This window comes from Rhodamnia argentea, chromosome 3, assembly GCF_020921035.1.
Source record: "Rhodamnia argentea isolate NSW1041297 chromosome 3, ASM2092103v1, whole genome shotgun sequence".
Lineage (NCBI taxonomy): Eukaryota > Viridiplantae > Streptophyta > Magnoliopsida > Myrtales > Myrtaceae > Rhodamnia > Rhodamnia argentea.
In genome coordinates, this window is record NC_063152.1 from 25,915,546 (window position 1) to 25,935,992 (window position 20,447).

General features: G+C 41.0%; 3 protein-coding genes across 7 annotated transcripts in view; 1 reads left to right on the forward strand and 2 right to left on the reverse strand.

Annotated features, from left to right (window-relative positions):
• Positions 1 to 10,343, forward strand: part of LOC115727690 (serine/threonine-protein kinase rio1-like) — a 110,715-nt gene extending 100,372 nt beyond the window's left edge. For 2 of the 4 annotated variants that reach the window (XM_048276122.1, XM_048276123.1), the window contains exons 2-14: positions 595 to 654; positions 735 to 1,073; positions 2,565 to 2,693; positions 3,321 to 3,413; positions 3,586 to 3,665; positions 5,990 to 6,103; positions 6,372 to 6,445; positions 7,089 to 7,165; positions 7,540 to 7,623; positions 7,728 to 7,820; positions 7,920 to 8,027; positions 8,131 to 8,205; positions 9,772 to 10,343. In XM_048276122.1, the coding sequence (XP_048132079.1) occupies positions 595 to 654; positions 735 to 1,073; positions 2,565 to 2,693; positions 3,321 to 3,413; positions 3,586 to 3,665; positions 5,990 to 6,103; positions 6,372 to 6,445; positions 7,089 to 7,165; positions 7,540 to 7,623; positions 7,728 to 7,820; positions 7,920 to 8,027; positions 8,131 to 8,205; positions 9,772 to 10,176 (1,731 nt within the window). In that variant the 3' untranslated portion in view covers positions 10,177 to 10,343. Of the gene's footprint in view, positions 1 to 594; positions 655 to 734; positions 1,074 to 2,564; positions 2,694 to 3,121; positions 3,230 to 3,320; positions 3,414 to 3,585; positions 3,666 to 5,989; positions 6,104 to 6,371; positions 6,446 to 7,088; positions 7,166 to 7,539; positions 7,624 to 7,727; positions 7,821 to 7,919; positions 8,028 to 8,130; positions 8,206 to 9,771 lie in introns of those variants that run through there. The other 2 variants (XM_048276124.1, XM_030657954.2) reach the window with 2 other exon arrangements.
• A 1,439-nt stretch (positions 10,344 to 11,782) lies between these two features.
• Positions 11,783 to 13,500, reverse strand: LOC115727689 (21 kDa protein-like). The gene is made up of 2 exons (XM_048275642.1): positions 13,317 to 13,500; positions 11,783 to 12,450 (listed from the first exon to the last, which is right to left on the reverse strand). The coding sequence occupies exons 1-2, from the start codon at positions 13,498 to 13,500 to the stop codon at positions 11,837 to 11,839; spliced, it is 798 nt and encodes a 265-aa protein (XP_048131599.1). The 3' UTR covers positions 11,783 to 11,836.
• A 1,781-nt stretch (positions 13,501 to 15,281) lies between these two features.
• LOC115727697 (pentatricopeptide repeat-containing protein At4g25270, chloroplastic) lies at positions 15,282 to 17,672 on the reverse strand. Of its 2 annotated transcripts, XM_030657962.2 has the most exons (2): positions 17,418 to 17,672; positions 15,282 to 17,324 (listed from the first exon to the last, which is right to left on the reverse strand). In XM_030657962.2, the coding sequence occupies exons 1-2, from the start codon at positions 17,590 to 17,592 to the stop codon at positions 15,955 to 15,957; spliced, it is 1,545 nt and encodes a 514-aa protein (XP_030513822.2). In that variant the 5' UTR covers positions 17,593 to 17,672; the 3' UTR covers positions 15,282 to 15,954. The 2 variants fall into 2 exon arrangements, with proteins under 2 accessions (XP_030513822.2, XP_030513821.2); XM_030657961.2 differs by having other exon boundaries at positions 15,282 to 17,669.
• Between the last annotated feature and the right edge of the window lie 2,775 nt (positions 17,673 to 20,447).

Below are 20,447 nucleotides of genomic sequence, written 5' to 3' on the forward strand. Positions count from 1 at the left end.
TCAATGCGCACAAGTACATTTTCACACACATCGGGTGTCATAGTTCGTACTTTTAAATAGCTCTATATATATTATATATAGACATCACATATATGCATAGATATTAGGCACTAACGATAAAACATATTGTGATTTGAGTTTCAAAATTGTGACGTGTCCGTATTGGGCCTAAGTCAACGACTAATATGATTATGACACGACATGGGGCCAAGTTGGGTCGGGTCCGGGTCAATTGAACACAAATTGTCGACTTACTTTCGACTATAGACTGGGCTTTACCCAGCCCATGACAGTAGAATCCCGGTGGAGAAAGGGCGTGCTGAGTTTTTCGGGTTTTCGTGAGCCATTCGGGTCGGGCTTTGCTAAAGCTAGCGCTTTCAAAGTTCAAACCGGCACTTCTTTTCGGGGAATTGAGGAATCGAATTGAACCGGTCCGTCCGGTGTCCTCGTTATTGCCCTCGCCTGCGCTCAGTTCCACTTCCACCGGCAGACCGTGACAGACGGTCGCCGCTCTCCTTCATTCACCATCTCCGCCCGTCGGGTCGCTCAGCCGCCGAAGCTCCGTCTTACTCAACTTGAGCTGTCGCTTCCCCGGCAAAGCTCCGTCTCTCGAGTCCGTTGCCGTTGATCGTCCTCCTTCGCGTCCCTTTTCAGGTATGTATCTCTCTCTCCTTTGATATTGTAAACAGCCTCACAGAGTTTTTCTTTTGCAACTTGATGTTTGTCTGTGACAGGCGTCCATGCAGGAAGAAGAATCAGTGGAAGTAGGATTAGGAACAATGAATGAAGGAATTAAAGAAGGGGAAGAAGGAGAAGATGGAAGAGTAGTTGAAGTAGGAGAAGAAGAAGACGAGGAGGAGGAGGTGTGGTCATCGGATTCAGAAATCGAGAACGCGTTGGAATGGTTGGACTTGAAAGACGGCGGAGACGCAGTGGGAATAGCCTTTGCTCCCAATTCGCGACGTCCGAATGCTCACGGAGGGCGTCACACTCGTGCCCGGTCGTCCACGCTTCAACCCCTGTCCAATCGGAGCCAGAAACTCTCAACTCATCTCCGCGCTTCCCCTTTGGAGGTCCTAGAATTCGTCTCTCTTGTTGCTTGACTATCTTTTTTTTATCTATTTCATTTAACTATTGGCACAATGTCTGTATGTGGTATGTAATTCAGAGGCGTGCTTTTGCTAAGTCACTTGGACCAATCTATAGCTTACCTCAGAATGAAATTTGATGTCTCCTTTCTGCTGTTGGGGATTAGAACCATTGTATTGGGTGATTACAACATGTTTTTCCTGCCTGAAAAGGCTAAAGTCGTGTTCTCTTTTGATTCTGGTGTGAATTGAAGGTAATAGGAAGGGAGGTGTAAGCATCACTTTATGCTTGAATAAACTGGAGGAGAAAAATGTGGCAACGCCCTTGCAGAAAGATTACACTTCAAAGCATACAGTTCGTATACTAAATGAGCTGTGAAAAGGGATTGGATTTTCAATCTTATCAGCTTTGGGAGAACACTGGAAGGACTGCTTGAGTAATTTCTTACGGATAAAATTGAACAAGGAGGAGGTTTTAGTGTAAACAAGGATTGGTTTCTATTCTTAGGGCAGTTCTTTTGAATGGCTGGAGACTCTAGTGATTGATATGGTGTGACTAGAAGCAATATGCTGCTCAGAATGGTTGCTTGCTTATTGCACAGTTTTGATCAATTACCTAAGAAGCTAGGGCATGCATAGCAACACTTCTAATCTAGAAATCACTACTGCTTTTGGCAAGAAGTTGATTTTTCTATTTTTGCCTCAAAAGTAGATTTCTGATTTTAACATCTGGAGAGAAGTAAATTTTTTTTTTTTTTTACTTCTTCAAGTAGCTCCAAAACTACTTCTGAAGCAAATAAATGCGCCAAAAGTAAAAAAATGAAGTTGCATAACCAAACGGAATTTTGTTCCAGAAGTTGCATTACCAAATGGATTAATTCTACGCCAGAAGAGTTGTCATGCGCGCCTTAAGACTTCTTATTGAAGTTCTTAAATCCTGCCTTTAGTGCAACAAGAGATTATTTATAGGCTTCACTAGCATTTTCTACAATCTATGTAATGAGGGCTGATGCTTGTTGTGTGGCAATGCTTGAAACAGACACCTTGTCAGCACCAGGTCTACTTGCGGTGACAGTCAGATAAACGATGCTAGTGAATCTCCTTTTCACTGTCTCCCCATTTCAGCTGTCTACACTTTTGAGTTTTACCAACCGTCATTGATAGAACTTCATAAGAATTGTCAGTTTTCAAACTTTTCCCACTTTTCAGGGGAAGAAAAGGATGTCAAATTCTGCTGTCCTCAATTCGATTAGCCTGCAAAGATAAGCTATTTTAGGTTTTGATAGTTTTTATTTGGGGTCAGAACTTTTGACTTGAATAAGCATGTGTTGATATATAGTGTACTAGTACTATATCTACCACTTCCATCTGCATCTAAACATGTTTTGGTGGACATTTATATGTTCTCTAGCTTGTTAATGTGTTGCTGAGTTTTTAATTTGTTGAAAGAATGAATTGTATGTACGAATACTGCAGGAGTGGGAAGGAAGGGTGAAAGTCGGTATGTCCAGCACAGTGACGGCTTCAATTAGAGAAAGTGTACGCGATATGGCTATTGGCAAAATTAAAAGTCATGAGAAAGCTGACCGCGCAACTGTCGAGCAGGTAAAATATATGTATTCAAAGGATTGATAAGTTGTATGCTTAGTATTTCGTATTATTTTCTGTTAACATTCTTCATGCTGTAGTTGTAAGAATAGCACAATAAGAACTCTTTATTCTTAGCATAATCTGCTGCTTCGAGTATCTCAAGACAATATGTCCCCTGTTAATATGTGTCCGTTTTAAAGATCTGTCAGAATTTTTGTCAATTTCTTCACCAGCCTCGTTCCTTTTGCTTTGCATCTCTATACCAGGGTCAAATCTTCTGCACTTGGCATGAAGTGTGAGTGGTTTTCATTTTTACAATTTATTGTGCTTCATGGATATAGGAATGCAAGTATAATTACTTTTATTTAATCATAGAAAGTATTGAAGTTGAAACAAACCCAGTTGCAAGCTTAATCTATCTCTTTGCTAAATCATTATTGCAGTTTGACTTAACCATTGCTGAGTAAATTGTTTGATGGGTATATGCATTGGTTCATGGCCCCTCTTACACTAATTGTTCAGAAGTACGACCATTTCTAAAAGTTATTGCAGTAACACTGGTCCACCCAACTGCTAAAAGTTTCTGAAGCAATGGAAGCATCTCCGTGAAGTTTTCATGCAATAGTTTATGTGGTTTTGCAGGCCATTGATCAGAGGACTCGGATGGTTCTCTTCAAGATGCTGAACCGTCAAGTTTTTAATGACATAAATGGTTGCATTTCCACTGGCAAAGAAGTATGTTATCATTTACAGACAGCAGTACTCGCAACTTTCTTTTTTTCTAGCTATTGATTGTAGGTTGAACTTTTCCACATAATTGTTATAATTTTGCGATTTTACCCGTGGTTGTTCATTTTTTTGCTATTATTGCATAGTCTCTTGACCCTTTTGTCACTGACTTTTTTAGGCAAATGTCTATCATGCAACAAAATCTGATGGGCAAGAATTGGCAATCAAAGTCTACAAGACTTCAGTTCTTGTGTTCAAGTAAGTATGATAGTCTAAAGTTTTTTGCAAGGCCCCTGCCTGGGTGTTTGAAGTGCAATACTGCATTTGCTACAATTTTGTGAATTTATTTTTTCTGGAATTGACAATTGATATACAGGTTTTGTTTGTTGTGACGGCTGTCACTTCTAGATTGTGGAGAATGTTGGCTTATTTTGTCTGGTAGTTTCTTTCCCTCTGTTCTTTTCTTAGGAGCTACTGTAAGTTCTTTTCGTTTATTAATTGGCTGAAAGGAGCTAGTCTTAGTTTGCAATGTGAATTGTCATCAATACTGCAATGTTGATTTTGTGGTGGTCATTTGTGCGTTTAGTTTTGGGTAGGTTTTACTTTCCTTGTCCTTCTGTTTGTTATTGTATGATTCCTTCCATCGTGGCGTGAGGCCATGGAAACAATCTCATCAATGTGAAGGAGTTGCGAATCTGAGATCTCAGGCCTGTTCTGATACCAATAAAAATTCTCAACTATATCTGCTTGTCCAGTTTCTCTTCTTTCTTTCATCTCGCTCTCAAACGGCCTTAGTATTGAGAAAATGTTCAGTGGTTGCGAAGTGTGCATTTTGAAGTCATGCCCGATAATAAAGTCACATGTGTCTGCTGAGTTAGACTTAAAAAAAAAATGAAAAACTAATTTCTCTTTCTTTCTCCTCCATTCTTCGTTCTCCTCCTTCCTAGCCATTGTCCATGGCCGTCTGCTCCATGGAAAAAGCCAGTGGATGAGAAAAATTAAAACTTTGAGAGGTTTTGCACTTGAAAATGATGAAATCTTTCACTTCTCAAGAATCAGATTTGCAGAGAACAATGTCAAGATTAGCCTTTTTTTAACACCAACAATGGTGTTCTCTTCTCAAGAGCACCATCGTCCATGGTGGTCTACGCGCGCTCACGAGTCTTCTTGGCCGGCTTTTCGATCTAGCTGTCCATGGCCACTGGTGCAGGCGCGAATGAGCTGTTGTCTCTCGCGGCCATGGCTCCAAATTTGGCTGGACTTCCAAATCGAGCCTCCTCTTCCAGCGTTGCTCGAAGCCGATGAAAGCCATGGACAAGCAACATAACGCCTGAACGCGTTCGGCCATGGTTGGCTAGATCTGGATGGCCATGTTGGCAAAGGTGACGACGGCCATGGACGAAGGACGCAATGCCACATCTGAAGGTTGGACAAAATCACAAAAAAAAAGGAGCCAGAGGGGTGGCTCGGGTCCGACTCCGTTCTCATTCGTGGCTACAAGCTTGCCTTGTCCGTGGCTCGAGATGCGCCTCATTCATAGATCTGGCAACCGTGGATTGTTCATGGCTGTGAGTTTTGATGGCCAGCTCCAAATCTCGTCCATGGATGAACAAGGTTGACAACGAAAGCTTCTTTGCTTCATTTGATGATGGAGGAGGAGCAAAGAAAACAGGCTGGGATGGAAGACAACAAAGGATGAAGGAAGAAGAAAGAGAAATTGTTTTTTTTTTATTTTAATTCCAACTTAGCAAACACGTGTCACTTTATTATTAGACTTGAGTTAAAAATGTACGCCACTTCAGCAATTGACGTGGCACTTGGCCACCTTTGAATATTTTCTCCTTAATATCAGATGACTCCTTTGTAATTGATATCATGAAAAACTACAGATGTTGGAGATAGGAAACAGATCTGGTGGGGTTGGTTCTTAGTGGCTTTGGTGGTCTGATTTCTAACCCTACGAGCATTCCAGCCATACAGCCAACCATTTTTTAATGCCAAATCGTACTGCCTTTTACACCCACAAATTGGAGTAGAGCTGTGATAATTGACTTCTAGTCAGTTTGCACTTCACCTCTGGGAAGGTCTCAAGTGACCACTTATCTGCATCTGTTCACTTGAATCCACTTGTGTCATGCAACTCATTATCCTCTTGACTGATTAGCACCATGCAATAACTCCTTTCGTTACAGATCATTCATCTTACCTTGCTAGACATTAGTTAATTCCGTTGGTCCTGTAGCCTCTTCCATAATGAGCAATCGGAAATAATATACTTGAAAGGTAATGGGAAAGACAAGCAAGGATGAGTCTAACTAGGGAGTCAGCTGGCTAACAGGTATGGAGGAGAGATTGTGCCAACATTGTAAGAACTGATGGGAATCGGGATCTAAATGTCTCTCTCAGCTAGTCAATAATTGACAAACATTTAAGCTAATCTGTATAAGCTTGGCCTTCTGCAATGCTAACATTGCTTTCTTTCAACTTTTAGATTATCTCTGACAAATGTAGTTCGCATGTGAGTTTGATCTGCTGCTGATTTATACTGACTTACTTCACTGCTCTAACGTGAAATCACGTAGGGACCGTGATCGATATGTTCAAGGGGATTTTCGTTTCAGACATGCGTATGGCAAGCATAATCCAAGGAAAATGGTAAAAACATGGGCTGAAAAGGAAATGAGGAATCTTATGAGGTGAGTGCTCTTCTTTTACGGTTGAACAATTTAATCTTCTGTTGTTTTTCAACAAAAATTGATGATCAAGTTGGTGCCATTCATGTGAATAATGCAGTACTTGTAATTATTTTGCCTTCCATAATCTTCTACTTGTTTTACAAATTGGTTCTCAGACATGTAAGTAGAAATTTGATTTAGGCAGGCTGTTTAGGTATTGTTTTTCTTACAAGAGTTGATCCAAGCATCAGTCATGTTCGAGATATGATGAGTTTGGTAAAACATGCAGGCTGAAGGCAGCTGGAATTAGATGTCCAACTCCTCATCTTTTGAAACTTCATGTTCTTGTCATGGATTTCATAGGTATTCTTTCTGGATCTGTATCAATGATTGTGCATTACCTTTTTCACTTCCACAAGTTGCAATTAGAATTTATGTATCAATGAGTCAAGAACTGCAGGACTCATCATCTTCTTGTATTAAATTCTTGCTCTTTGTAATTGCTCATTAATCAGTTTGAGCATTTGCTAGTATTTGTTCCTACAACTTATAAGCCAAGAGCATAGTGATGTCATCAGGAGCATATTCTGGAAGCTACTAATATGCGTCCTCATAGGTCAAGAAGCATTTTGGGACTAGTATTCATGGAAATGAGCATCATCACCTTCTATAAGAATCTGCTTAAAGATATGCAGCTGTTTTCTTACCGATGAAGCAGCGGATGGGCTTTTTCACAAAAAAGAGCAAAACTGGATGCCCCTCTTTAATGATTTGATGATTCATGCTCAATTATTCGAGCTTATAAGCATTCTACTGAGTACTAATTATACTATCTGAGAAGGTCATGAACACATGGTGGATACCTCTGTTTTAGTCAATGGATCTTCAGTGTTTTTTAGTTATAGTACAATTTTCCTCTTTTCATTTTTGCTTTCAGCTTTATTGAAGCTACAGAGTTACTTACAATAAGTTTTGTTATACATTTTGTTTAATTTCCTCATTGTAGGCAAGACAGGTTGGGCTGCACCTCGTCTTAAGGATGCTGCTTTGTCTTTGGACAAGTTGCGCGAATGTTATCGGGAGGTTTGTCTGCATTACTTTTCCGCTTTATAATGATTTCATAACTATGGGTCATCTCACTGTGGACTGTGATGGTTGATGCGAAGTATGTGCACTGTGAGCAAGTAACTCACCATTTGATGTTCTGCAAAAGAGATTGTGCGGTTTCCTTTCCTTTCATTTTCTCTTTTTTTTGTTCCTTTGAGAAGAGAAAAAAGTGGGGTGGGTGGATGTGGGAGAGGGTATTTGGTGTCTTTTGATTATCGGGATCTGATATAACGACCTTATCACTTGCAAAACTAGGTCCTTACTTCTACTTTGGGGCTTCATAAAGGAATTTATGTTATATTTTGCTGGAGACCTGTTAACTGTAACTGACATAATTTTACTCTGGTCAGCTGATTATTGCTATGAGAACATTATATCAGAATTGCAAACTCGTGCACGGAGATCTGAGTGAATATAACATACTTTATTTTGAGGTGAGCAGACATTGTTGTCCTTGGCTTACAGTTTTGACGCAGTTGGGAAACTTAAGAATGCGGAAGGTGCCAGAAAACTAACTATTTCCCAATCTTTTTGGCAGGAGCACCTTTACATCATTGATGTCTCTCAATCTGTTGATCTTGATCATCCTCATGCTCTTGATTTCCTGAGAGAAGACTGCCTTCATGTTTCTGTATGATTTTTCTACTGAACAAATAGTTGTCTTGTTTGTAATAGGTACTTTCTATTTCTTCTGTTTGTAAACATGGGTTAATGAGAGGCTTATATACAGGAATTCTTCAAGAAACATGGTGTTGGCGTAATGACAATCCGGGAGCTCTTTGATTTTATTGTTGATGCTTCCATAACTGATGATTCAGTTGATAGTTATTTGGAGGAGGTTTTTCCTTTGTGATCTTAATGTCACTATCTTCTTTGTCAAGCCAGCATTAGCTTTAGAACTCTAGTCTGGTCTTTCATTTAACACTTCGATTCCATTGCAGATTCAGCGAAGAATTTCGGCGAGAGGAAATGTGTTGTCACCAGAAGATGAAATCGCAGACTCCGTTTTTGTACAGGTTATTGGACATCAGCCTTTTGTCAACTCTTCCATTATGCTTTCTTCCTCATTATCGATTACCTAATGAGATTGTTATCAACATACCCACGCTCATGTCACGTTGAGGTACTGCAGAAGAAACAACTGCATAATCCGATCCAATTTATCATAATCGATTAGTTAACATGTTGGTTAACCGTATTCTGAAACACGGGAAAAAATCATAAAATATCCAATTTAGATATTCGTACTTTGTTGAGGTAAGGAACCATGGCATACATGTTTGGAATAGATTTCATTTTAAGAGAGTTGAAAAAACACTATCTAGTTGAAAGGTTCTATAGATGTGCTTTCTTCTTTTTGCTAATGGATTTCCCAATTCAATTCATCGTAACATTCATAATGATCAACTTTACCAAGATCCCATTGGATTTCGGAAGCTCATAGCATTGGTCCCAATAAACCCCAATTTTTGGCTTCTTTTGGACCAATAATGCCTACCCTTCTAAAAAATAGGATTTCACGAAATAAGTTTTTGATATTCAGAAACTGCTATTAAAATATAACAGAAATCCAAACATTTATTTCTGATGCTGGCGGGCTGTTCAAAAATGATATAAATTTCATGTTCTGCGCTGTTTATCTGTGATTTGACTTCTTAGTTCTTAGATATGGTCTTTTAAGGGATGAAAAAAGTAATAGTAGGAAATTCCTACATTTGCATACCTGGTGAAAAGTCAAAAAAAGGTAAGTTGTTACCGATTTGCATGTGCAGTGCAACTAGCACATGGTAGTTTAACTGGTGGAATTGTGAGTAGAGTTGATAATCCATCCGAACTGGTTTTGAGAGCGAACTATTGACTGTTAGATTTTTAGGGTCTATATAGTATAGCAGTAGGTGTCTGGTGCTATATTCACGCACAACTTCATAGATGTTGAACTATCATATACTCATCTGAACCTGGACTGGCATTAACATGGAGAATATTCCATGCAGAAGTCTCACTGCAATGGATAAATAACTCCAAGGATCTGTCTCCTTAGCTATACCATACGCCTTGACCATTTTTTTTTTTCCCGGATTGAAAAGATAGCGAGGGTAACAAGCTCCTTGCTTCTGTCCATGTTGCTCCGTGAATTTTAGCCAATAAATGAATATTGGTCCAGCATCTTGCAGAGCTTTTGATGCAGGATCCAACTGCACTACTCAACCGGCTATGTAGTGAACTTTGAACTGTCATGTTTTCTTGTCAAAGAAAATACTGTATGGCCCTGGGACCAAATTTGCAAGGCACCTAGGAATTACTAGATCAAGTGGAAGCCACCCGTGACCACCTAATGTTTGTAGGTCGCTGGGGCACTTGCTTCTCAGTGCACCCAGTTTTTACTTCTCTTGTGAGGCCCTATGCATATATCTATGATGCCGAAAAAATGTTTTACGCACTTGTGGTTATGCGAAGATGTTATATTGCGGTCCACAGGGAGTAGCAATCTAAATTTGCATTCTTCATCAGATGAGGTGACACTGCAGGTCTGCTGTCATTTATACTAGAGTATCGGTTTATAACTGTGTTTTGTGTTTCAGTCATATATACCGAAGACACTAGATTCGGTGACAAATGTGGAAGAAGACGTGATTCGGATAACAAGTGGGAAGGACACTGGAGACATGTACTACAAGACCATTACTGGGTTACATCAGGCTCTCACGAATGGGGACGCTAATGCTATAGAAAAGCCAACCGATCCTGGCGATAATATTAAAGCTTGCGGTAGCGAGTCCAAGTCTGATACAGATGTAGATGCAGATTCAGAACAAAATGAGTCGGCTTCCGAAACTGAGGTGCAGGTTCCTGGTGACAAGAAGGCTGCTAGGAAAGAGAACAAAAAGAAGGTCAAAGAGGAAAAAAGGGAAGCGAGGAAAAACAAAGTCCCCAAGGCGGTGAAGAAAAGAAGGGAGAAGTTGGCCAAAGCCCAGAAGACTAGGTAGTCATTTGTAGCATGGCATTACTATACAGGTTTTTTGGCATTCGTCAGGAGAGAGAGGGTAAGTCACTTATTAGATAGGTTTGATTTACCAGATGTGTAGATGACTTCGCACTTTCAGCAGCAGTCCGATTTAGGTGAAGAGTAAAGCGAGGGGGATAAGTTTATGCTTCCGAGGTAAATTGTACAGCAGCTGCTGCTTTTTTTTGGCTAGTTAATTATAAGGAAGGAGGTCTTGGTAGGAGTTGGCTATGACCTCTAATTAAACGTTTCCAATGCTCTTATCGATAGTTAGATACCTTCCCTGATTTTGTTTTTCCTTTCAGTTACTTTCGGGTGTGAGAAAATGAATGGTTTTTATCTGTTTGATTGAGACTGCTGGAGCTGGCTTGGTTGGGAATTGCTGTCATAAGATTAAAGGTCTATTGCTTTTCTGAGGTGAGGGTCAAAGACTCGCTATGCAGTCTCTAGGTAGATGTCAAATTTGCTGAACCCTAAACCCTATAAGAGCAACACGGAAGCAAAGCTTGATTTCTGCTTTCAAAATATATAAGACCATACGTAAATCAGTATGGAAATGACAACCAGATGATATGTAGGACCAAAATTCATGCATCGAACCTAGTCGATCTCTTTGGTCTCGGCGAATAGCATCCCATCCACATTGACATTGTGGGAATTTTGGAAATAACTTCCTCGTGACCTAACCTCAAGAAGTTGCACTTGAGAGGGGCTAAAAACTTAAGCCGATACGATCGTGAAGGCGCCAAAGGGCTTTAATCATCGAGGCTAGCTCTTCGAAATCGGCCATAAGCTCTTTTCCTTGGAGAAACATGTGAAATCCACACAAACACGAAGGATCCATTTCGATGCTCTCTTCATGCGTCGAAAGCTCGAATTGGTGCGTGTAGTGTCTAATCTTTCTCATTTCCAAAACACATCCTCAAAGTGACGAGGCAAAGCATTTCAGTCAATGAGTTTTGGTCGAACTCATTTTATACTACTTTTACCGACGTTGACCGCAATGAACTAAAGGCGCAAACTGGGAGGCGTTTCTCAGTTTACTTCTTAGGCAACACGCCGTTTGAATCTAGGGAAAAGTCGGCTCACATGGGAAGATTTCACGGGAACTTCAAGTAAAACCCTTAATACATGCATGAACAGTCGGTCCATCAGGAGCAGCATATGGCACCAACCATAAAAACAAAGCAAACCCGAGTAGGGTCGGCTATGTGAATGTTGTTACGTCGCTGCGCTCGATCATATGTTAAACCCCCCTCCTCATGAGGACAATTCATGATTGACACGAACACAAGCAATTGGGAAAAGTGCCAAAAAATCGTAAACCTAATCACTTTGGTATCGATTCAGTCCTAAACTTTTCAATTTGACCAATTTAGTCCTAAAACATTTTGTATTTATATCAATTCAGTCCATCCGATTAGTTTTGACAGAAAAAATCGCTCATATAGATTCCGGCCATGTTGATTTTTCATGGCTATACGTGGTTCGAAGAAGAATGCAGCAAAGTTTCGACAGGACCGAATTCGTTGACTTTCGTATAAGATCATGTGTACATGCATCAAGATCCAAATCGCTATGAAAATACATCACAAAATTTTTGAGCGAAAACATTGCAACGCCTTCGTGGTGCAATTGCTCGATCACGGCTTTGAGGCGTACCGGTTGACCAAAGCGAGCGCGTTGCTAGTGACCTGCGCCACATCAAGCACGCGGGACCTGATCGAAGTTTTCAACCGGCCATTCAGGGCCGCGCTCGCGTACCCGTCGACGCAAGTATTCGCGTCCGTCAATGCGGCGCTGACCCAAGTCTGGACATTGCTCACGTGCCACAGGAAGTCCTGGCCCTTGGACTTGCCGGCGCTCTTGAGCTCCTCCGCCGACTTCGCGAGCCGGTCCACGCTGTCGCCCATCACTTCCAGGCAATCTTTGATGGCTTCGTACTCCCTCGCCTTGAGGCCCCTGAACTTGGTCGACCTCGCCACAAAGTCCCTGGCGGACTGAGCCCGGGCTAAGCTCACCGCCAAGGCGGTCTGGGCCAACTGCTGCGGGCTCTGCTTGATGGCCGGGGCGTAGGCCGCGAGCGACTGCACGCAGAGCGCGGGGTACTGCACGGCCCTGCACGACGACTCGACGAACGTAGCAGCAGCGGTAGGAGCGGCCGCCGTGAAGTGGAAATAGACGGAGAGGGACGATATCAAGAAGAAGGGCAAGTCTTGCCATCGATTCAAACCGGGTATGAATGAAGATGGCCGAACTTAGATGTTCATTGGTATATATATATAATCTTCAATGCACGCAATTCACGGGAATTGTCAAAGTAAATGGGGTTTGTTCTTTCCTGTCTTGTTTGGCATGTTTACACTACTGCCCCAACGTGGGCTGATTTTTCTTCGAAACTTGCGTGTGAACTAATCTCAGGCCAATCGGCAAATAGCATCGAAACCGAAAAAGGAAAAAAAAATTGCATGAAGTGAAGGTCTGACGTGGCTCCTAATGAGAATGTCAAGATTTGGCAAATTATGTTGTCGTTTTTCCCCCCCTTAAATTACGGTATCTTGTCACGCCGGCATGAGTGCGATGGACCAACCTTTGGGAGAAGTCAGCCGGTAATTAGGCAGAGCTAAGTAGTAACAAATAGTGGCAGTGTCAAAACAATCTCCTGTGCGGATAAAAAAATACAACAATTGTCTTAGCGGTGAGATGGTTTCCTAGGCCAACTTTCAGGGAAAATGACACTTTTTAGCATAAAAGTTATGTACGGATCTCATTTTAATGTCAAAAGTTTTATTCGGATCACTTAAGTGCCAATTTTTACTAAAAACAATCGTTAAATGCCAAGTCCAATATGCTCCATCGGAAATCTGATGTGGCATTATTTTACTAATATTTCAAGCTAACGTGGCTCCGGTGAGATCCGATCAACAATTAAAAAATATATAAAAATTAAAAAAATAAAGTTTAAATAAAATACAAACTTAATTAGTTTACAAAATTAAATAAAAATCAGAAATTTGGAAAAGAAATATCAAAAAAATTCAAATTTTATTTAAAATAAACTGAAAATTTGGATTAAAAAATTAACAAAATAAAGTAAAAACTCAAAAAAAAAATTTGCAAAACAGGCGGCGAGGGCTTGCGCGGCCCTTGTCGCCACCACCCCCTTGTTGCCGACAATGACGGGCAAGGGTGGGGCGTAGCCAACGAGGGTCGTTGAGTCCCAAAGGGCCGACGACCCCTGAAGGGCCGACGACCCCCGCCGGCTACAGGTAAGGACCGCCACTAGCTCCCCACCACCGCCAACCATTGTCAGCAATGTTGAGGGCAGCGGCAGCGGCGAGGGCTTGTGAAAGCCCTTGCTGCCCGGTAACCAAAAACCTTGTTTCCTTTTTTTAAAATTTAAGGTTTTTTGTTAAATTTTAAACTTATTTTTAATTTTATTTAAATGCAATTTGTATTTTTAACATTTTTAAATTTAAATTTTATTTATTTAAAAGTGTAGAAGTTCATGTGGCAGCCGACACGAACTTCTTATTTTCTTTTAATTGTCATTTTACATTAAAAATTAATTATTAATGACACGTAGCAGTTTTGGCCGGAAAATTTCGTCGGAGGTATTGAAATAATCATTTTATCTCCGATTTGGCATTGAAGTGATCCGGCGAAAACTTTTGGCATCAAAATGATTTCTGTACATAACTTTTGATACCAAAAGTGTCCTTTTGCCCCAACTTTCATAAGTTCTACTAAGTTCACGTTTTCGATCCGATCCGATCCAAATTCAAGGAACAAAGGAGATTTGCGAGGGATTCTCTTGTAACAAGCAGTGATTGAACCCAGCTGGGACCACACGTGCTTCTATTGATTTATAAGAAGAGATCATTGCAAGGTGTTGATAGTTGATTTTCAGAAAAATTATCAAAAAAATCATAAATTTATTATAATTATGTCAATTCAATCCTAAACTTTTTATTTTGGCCAATTGAGTCATAAATCTATTGCAATTGTGTTAATTCAGTCCATTTCGCCGATCAAGGCTAAAGTGGAAAGTTTTTAATATTTTTTATTTTTTAAATTATTTTTTTTGTCTTTTATTTGTCTTTTCTTTTTTTTAGGGTTTGGGCCAGCAACCTCCAACGGCCCCGAGCGAGGGCTGCGACCCCGCCCAGCCGCGGCGCCCAACGTCTGGTGGCCAGCAGGAGGCTGCCAACCCAAACCCTTAAAAAAGACAAAAAAATATTTATAAAAAATATATATTTAAATATATTATAATACTATTTAAAAAAAATTCACGTCAACACCGGCCGACCAAATGAACTGAATTGGCACAATTACGAAAGGTTCAAGATTCAATCGGTAAGACTTTTTTGAATCGAAAATTTGCATTTAAACAGGGACTAACTCCACCTAACCATGAAAATCAACGTAGAAAGACATGCCATTCCAATTCCTCGGTTCTCTATTTCTGAGAAAGCTCGGATCAGACGTTAAAGGAGCAACGGTGGAGAAAGCGACGTGAAATTGCTGTCTATCAATTCTTGTTACTTAAAGGGCTACTAGTTTGGTCCAAGCGACAGTGAAAAGAACGAGCATGAGAAAGGAGCAGCCTCCAAAGAAGGAAAAAAAGGAGAAAGAGTTGATAATTAATACCAAATTCTCATAAAGCGTGCAAAATATGTTGACCATATCATTTTATGTGCCGACCTGAAGGGTCTTCTTCTTCTTCTACCAACATGCTTCTCCCAAAAACCTTCTTTTACCAAATCTTTTTGTATGAATAATGTACCGATGGGACACGTACCGATATGGGTGTAGAAAACCAAACCGAAAACAAAATTTAATGCATTTTCGGTTCGGTTTGGATAATAAAAAAAAAATAACTGCTTTTTTCAACCGAACCGAAAATCGCCCCCTGCTTTTTGGGTTGTGCGACCCTTTGTGGCTCATTTTGGTTGAGTGAGTTTGAGCAGGGCTAAAAAAAAAAAAAACTGAACCCGAAATGGGTATTCGGTTTGGTTCAAAGCTCATGCACACCCAAACGATTCGATTCGGGTTTCCTGATAACCGAAAATCGTTGACACCCCTTGGTACCAAAATAATTGAGATTTCACATAATTTAGCTGCTGTAGAGGGGATGCACTGCTCTAAACGATGTTTGATCTGTAAGGTAATGACTCAGGAGGGCTGGTTTCAATATATGCATAAGCAGTGTGATTGTGGGCAATGTGGGTTATGCCAAAGCTTAGCCATTAGACTGGCGTTGTGGGTTCAGAAGCCCATGTCCGACAATCCTACCTGTTTACGGCTTGAGCATCAATCCAATATAGCTATATGTCATTCAATGGCAATCCTTAATGTATCAAGACGAGATGTACTCTGACCTGTGATCATGGAGAGAGGTTCACTCAAATGGTGAGTACCGTACGGACCCCATCGATTTAGCATGAAAATTTGCTAGTCAATGAACCTGATCTGCCTCCTCCCAATTGAATCCGTTGCTGTTGCTCCATCCCAAACAAAGCCCACTTCCCCGCTTCTTTTACTGACCCGATGTAGTCCGAGCCACATAACCATCTCCAACAATCGGCTTTGGCAAGTGAAACTCAAGGTAATTATCTCTTGACTTCTCACAATCTATCCAAACGAGGAAGATCACAGAAGGCTCAAGATCAAGAATTGCCTGCTCTTTTTTATATGTACACATAAAATTTCAGGATTTTACAAAGGAAATCAATTCTACCCCCTTCCCCTTTTGTGCAGCCTAGCAAGTCTCTAATTCTAGTCCCCGCTCCACCAACATCACTCTCATCTTCTCCACGTCATCCAATCTTCCCGCTTTCTCATAAATCCTAATTAGAAGCACGTAATTGTGTTCACTATCTGGCTCCAGTTCAAAGAGCTTTTCGGCAGCAACTTCTCCTATTTCGACATTGCCATGAACATAGCAAGCATGTAGCAGAGCTCCCCATACAGTTGGGCCAGCCTCAAACTCCATTCTTTTTACAATCATCGCATAAGCCTCATCAATCATCCCTCTCCTTCCATACAGATTAACCATACAAGCATAGTGCTCCATGCTGGGTTCAATCCCATATTTCTCTCTCATTCTTGAGAACCGCCTTTCACCATCTTCAACAAGACCTAAGTGAGCAAGCGTGGATAGCAACGAGACAAATGTAATGCAATCTGGCAAGACATCAGCCTTTTCCATTTGCTCATAATATGACACAGCATGAGGGAGTTTGGAGTGGGCAGATATAATAGCATTCCACGACACAACGTCCCGTTCAGCCATATTGTCAAAAATCCAACGCGCTTTATCTAACATCCCGTGATTAGAATAGACAACAATCAGAGAGTTGGCAATGGACAAAGTCCACTCGAATCCTAGCCGAAAAACCCAACCATGCACTTGGCGCCCCAGCTTCAATGACGGAATACCAGTTAGAATGGTGGATATTGCCACTGAATCCGGCCGAAATCCATCCTGGAGCATCCTATGAAATAAATCCACCGCCTCCACCAAAAGGCCGTGATGTATGTAACCCGTCAACATTGTATTCCAAGAAACCAAATCCCGACTCGGCATTTTGTCGAACACCTTGCGAGCCTGAACAATGTCGCCGCACTTTGCATACATGTCGACGAGTGAGTTGAGCACAAAGCAATCGTATACAAAACCGGTACGAAGCGCGTGCCTGTGCACTGCCTCGCCAATCCGAATAGACCCAATTCCAGCACAAGCCTTCAGAACACGGGGGAAAGTATAACGGTCAGGCTCCACACCGTCTTCCTCCATTTGAAAGTAAAGCGCGAGGGCGTCCTCGTACTGACCCAGCTCGGCGTACCCGGAGATGAGCGAGTTCCAAGCGAAGGCCGACGCGTCCCGCTTAGACATTTGGTCGAACACCTCGTGGGCATCGCTGGCGCGGCCGCTCGCGGCGTACAACCGCAGGAGCTTCGACGACAACCCAACATTCCTCCTCAACAGATTGGTGGGTATCAAGCGGTGAACGCGAACGCCCTGATCGAAGGCTCGTAACTCGTAGCAAGCTTCAAGGACGGCAGCGAAGATTCCGACGTCGATGGTGACGCCGTTGGCTCTCGAGGCTTCGAGGTCGTCGACCACTTGATCGAGCGCTTGGAGTTTGGTCCGAGGGCGGGGATTGCGATTGGACAAGAGAGGGGTGGGAGCTGGTTTTCGGAAGGAGGGAGTGGAGACTCTGGATTTGCGGACTCGCTTGGTGGGTCTGTGGCGATTGGTGGTCTGGTGAGCTTCAGAAGATGAGGGAAACAGGGGACGAGGGATCTGAGTGGAGACCACGTCGGTGCAAGTGCAAAGTGGAAAGCATTTGGGTACCAAGTATTGAACCGGCATGGCATGAGGGCTTTGAAACATTCTCCTTAAACTGTGCGACCATATTATACTACGGTCATTCACTGAAAATGTTCCTCTGACATGTTTATTGTCGCTGTGGAAATTATGATATAACATGCAGGAAAAATTTTAAAAAAAAAACTCGAAATCCTCTCATTTTCTCAAATAAGAATCCAAGTAAACTTTGTTTTAAATAAAGATCTGAAATGTCCTTATTTTTTCAAACAGTGGTCTAAAGTGAACGTTGTTTCAAATAAGAGCATAAAGTGATCATAAAATTTCAAAAAAATACATGATTTCAAGGGCATTTCGATCTTTTTCTATATTTGATTTTTTATTTTTTATTAAATTTTTATTTTTTCTATTTCTTTAAAATTTGACAAAAAAAAAATTTAAAAGTATACAAAGGCGAGAGGCTGCCGCCTCTCACCTATGGCCGCCGCCCCACCACCGGGAGGGGGGGTGTTGTACGAAGGCGATCGAGGGCCCATTGGCCCTCACCTAAACAAGGAGAGGGTCGGGCCCACTCCCAGATTTGGGCTGGGGGTCGCCGGCCCTTGCCCTTACTAGGGGAGGGGCGGCGACCCCTGGCCTTCTCAAGGCGAGGGCCGTCGATCCATGCTCAGACCTAGGCGAGGGTCGCCGGCCCTCATCCAAATCCGGGAGAGGGCCTGACCCTCTCCCAAATTTTGGCCTATGGTAGATGAGATCGCCGGACCTCGCGGAGGCACCGCCAACCTCACTAGCCATCGCCGACCCCCCACCAACAAGTGGGAGGGGCAGCCCTCTCCCGATGTGGTTGTTTTTCCTTGTTTTTATTTTTTATTTTTTTCATTTTTAAAAACTCAAAAAAGGAAAAATAGAGAAATAAATAAATCAAAATGAGAAATGACGAAAATGCCCTTGAGGCCAGCCCTTTTTTGAAACTCTCTAGCCACTTCGGATCCTTAATTGAAACATATTATGCTACTTCCGGCCCTTATTTGAAACAATATTTACTTGGAGCCCTTATTTGAAAAAATGAGAGGACTTCGGGCTCTTTTTTGGAATTTTCCCTAACATGCATTCATTGAAAATTTTTTCGGACATATTTATCTGTCACGATGCTTCATAAATTAAAATTATGATACAACCTCCGTTCATTGTTAAAACCGTGCGAGGCATGATCAAAATATGGATTCCTCGATAGATCAGAAAAGAGTCGTGACATATTTCATCCCTTTACATAATGTTTCGGTCTAAATTTTACTTCTTCTGTCGGATTTGAAACTTTTTGCCTTTTAGTTGAACTGTCTAATCACTGATAGTTTATTTTTCCAGCATATGTTATACGTTCGTACCAGCTATGGAGATCTCCTTTGAAAGTGAAGATTCCTTTATCTTTAATCTCTTCTCAAATATTTTCGATCAGTACCCTATATTGATTGGAGAAAAATGACAATCCAAAAGGGTTTGTTTGGTTCGATCTCAGTAAGGGCAAAAATTGCTTTCTCTCTCTCTTTTTTTAGTCAAATTTGAAATATTACTCTAATTCACAAAGAATGTGAAAAGATTGTTAAAGAATTTACGTGTCGATATTTATATCATGTGAAATTTTGCGTATTTCGAGTTTTTCAAAGTCAAAGTGCTTGAGTCGTAAAATTTTTAATTAAGCAAAAAATCAAAAACGTAAAAGTCATATATTTTCCGGCTTGTGGCGTTCATGGGCACCTTCCGGTGAGCGAACCGAGTCCGTTGAGGATAAGAAGTCCCCATGCACGGTGCAATGAAGCAATTATTTACCTTCAATGATACATTAATCTAAGAGATAACTTAACTGACAAAAGTCCTCTTGAAGTTGAAGGAAACTATGGAAGAATTTACCTAGAAATTCTTCTTAGTGAGGGAAAAATTTGATCAATGACTACTGCAAAAAAAATTTGAAGTTATGTTCTTACACTTAACGTGATATATGGTAAATGTTAACATTGCGTAAATCTCCCTTATCCATAGCGACTATGTTCTCATGGTTTTCAAATTGGGCATTAGTTAGCATTAAATCTATACGTTAGCCCAACTACGTTAGCATTAAGTTAAAAACCTTAAATTTACGTAAAGCTTTAGGAAAATTCCATGGCACCTAACTTTTCATTTTTCAAGGCAAACATGACCAATAATTCATGGGCAAAATGTAAGTACCAACAGTAACTCTAAAAAAAAAAAAAAAAAAAACAATGCGGAGGACTCAATAATATTCATCAAAAGGCACAACTTGGAACATTCATTAAAAGCATAGGCAAGTTCCAAGACACCCAACTTTTCGTTTTTCAAGACAAAGGCCAATAAGCCCGCAGACAAAAGTGATTGGTCTCTGGCATTTTTTCGCATGATCTTTTTAGAAGACTTCAAATTGCTCGAAACTTGATGCATTGAAAAACGGGGAGGCCTAGAGCATTCCAACTAAATATAACGAAACCATAGTGAAGCACATAGGCTTTGAAAATACGAGAAAACGATTTGCTACTACAATTGTGTAACTCAGCCTTTGGTAATCTAGCATTAGTTGTTGCATAAGGCCTAATACTAATCAATGTAAGTGGAAGAGCGTGAGTTTATGTTAGGAGTGGACGCACGAGCATAACAAAATGAAAAGTCAAAACAAGAAAGAGAAATTGAGACACGAGGTTTATCCGGGATAATTGTGCAAAAAGCCCTTAATCTATTGTGCGGCGGTCAATTGAGTCGCAAATCATTTGACAATTTGCCAATTTAATCATAAACCTTTAGATTTGTCAATTTATTCTTAAACCTTATGATAAGATGTCAATATAGGTTTAGGACTAAATTCTCAAAACTTCAAAAGATTTAAGACTAAATTGACAAATACTTCAAAATAT

Excerpts from the sequence above, each read along its gene's own strand:
- LOC115727689 (XM_048275642.1), bottom strand. The coding sequence starts at position 13,500 with ATGGTTGGCGGTGGTGGGGAGCTAGTGGCGGTCCTTACCTGTAGCCGG. Across the intron at positions 12,451-13,316 it reads CGCGCAAGCCCTCGCCGCCT|TTCGGCCATCTTCATTCATA; the intron begins GTTTTGCAAATT and ends TGAACATCTAAG.
- LOC115727697 (XM_030657961.2), bottom strand. The coding sequence starts at position 17,592 with ATGTTTCAAAGCCCTCATGCCATGCCGGTTCAATACTTGGTACCCAAA.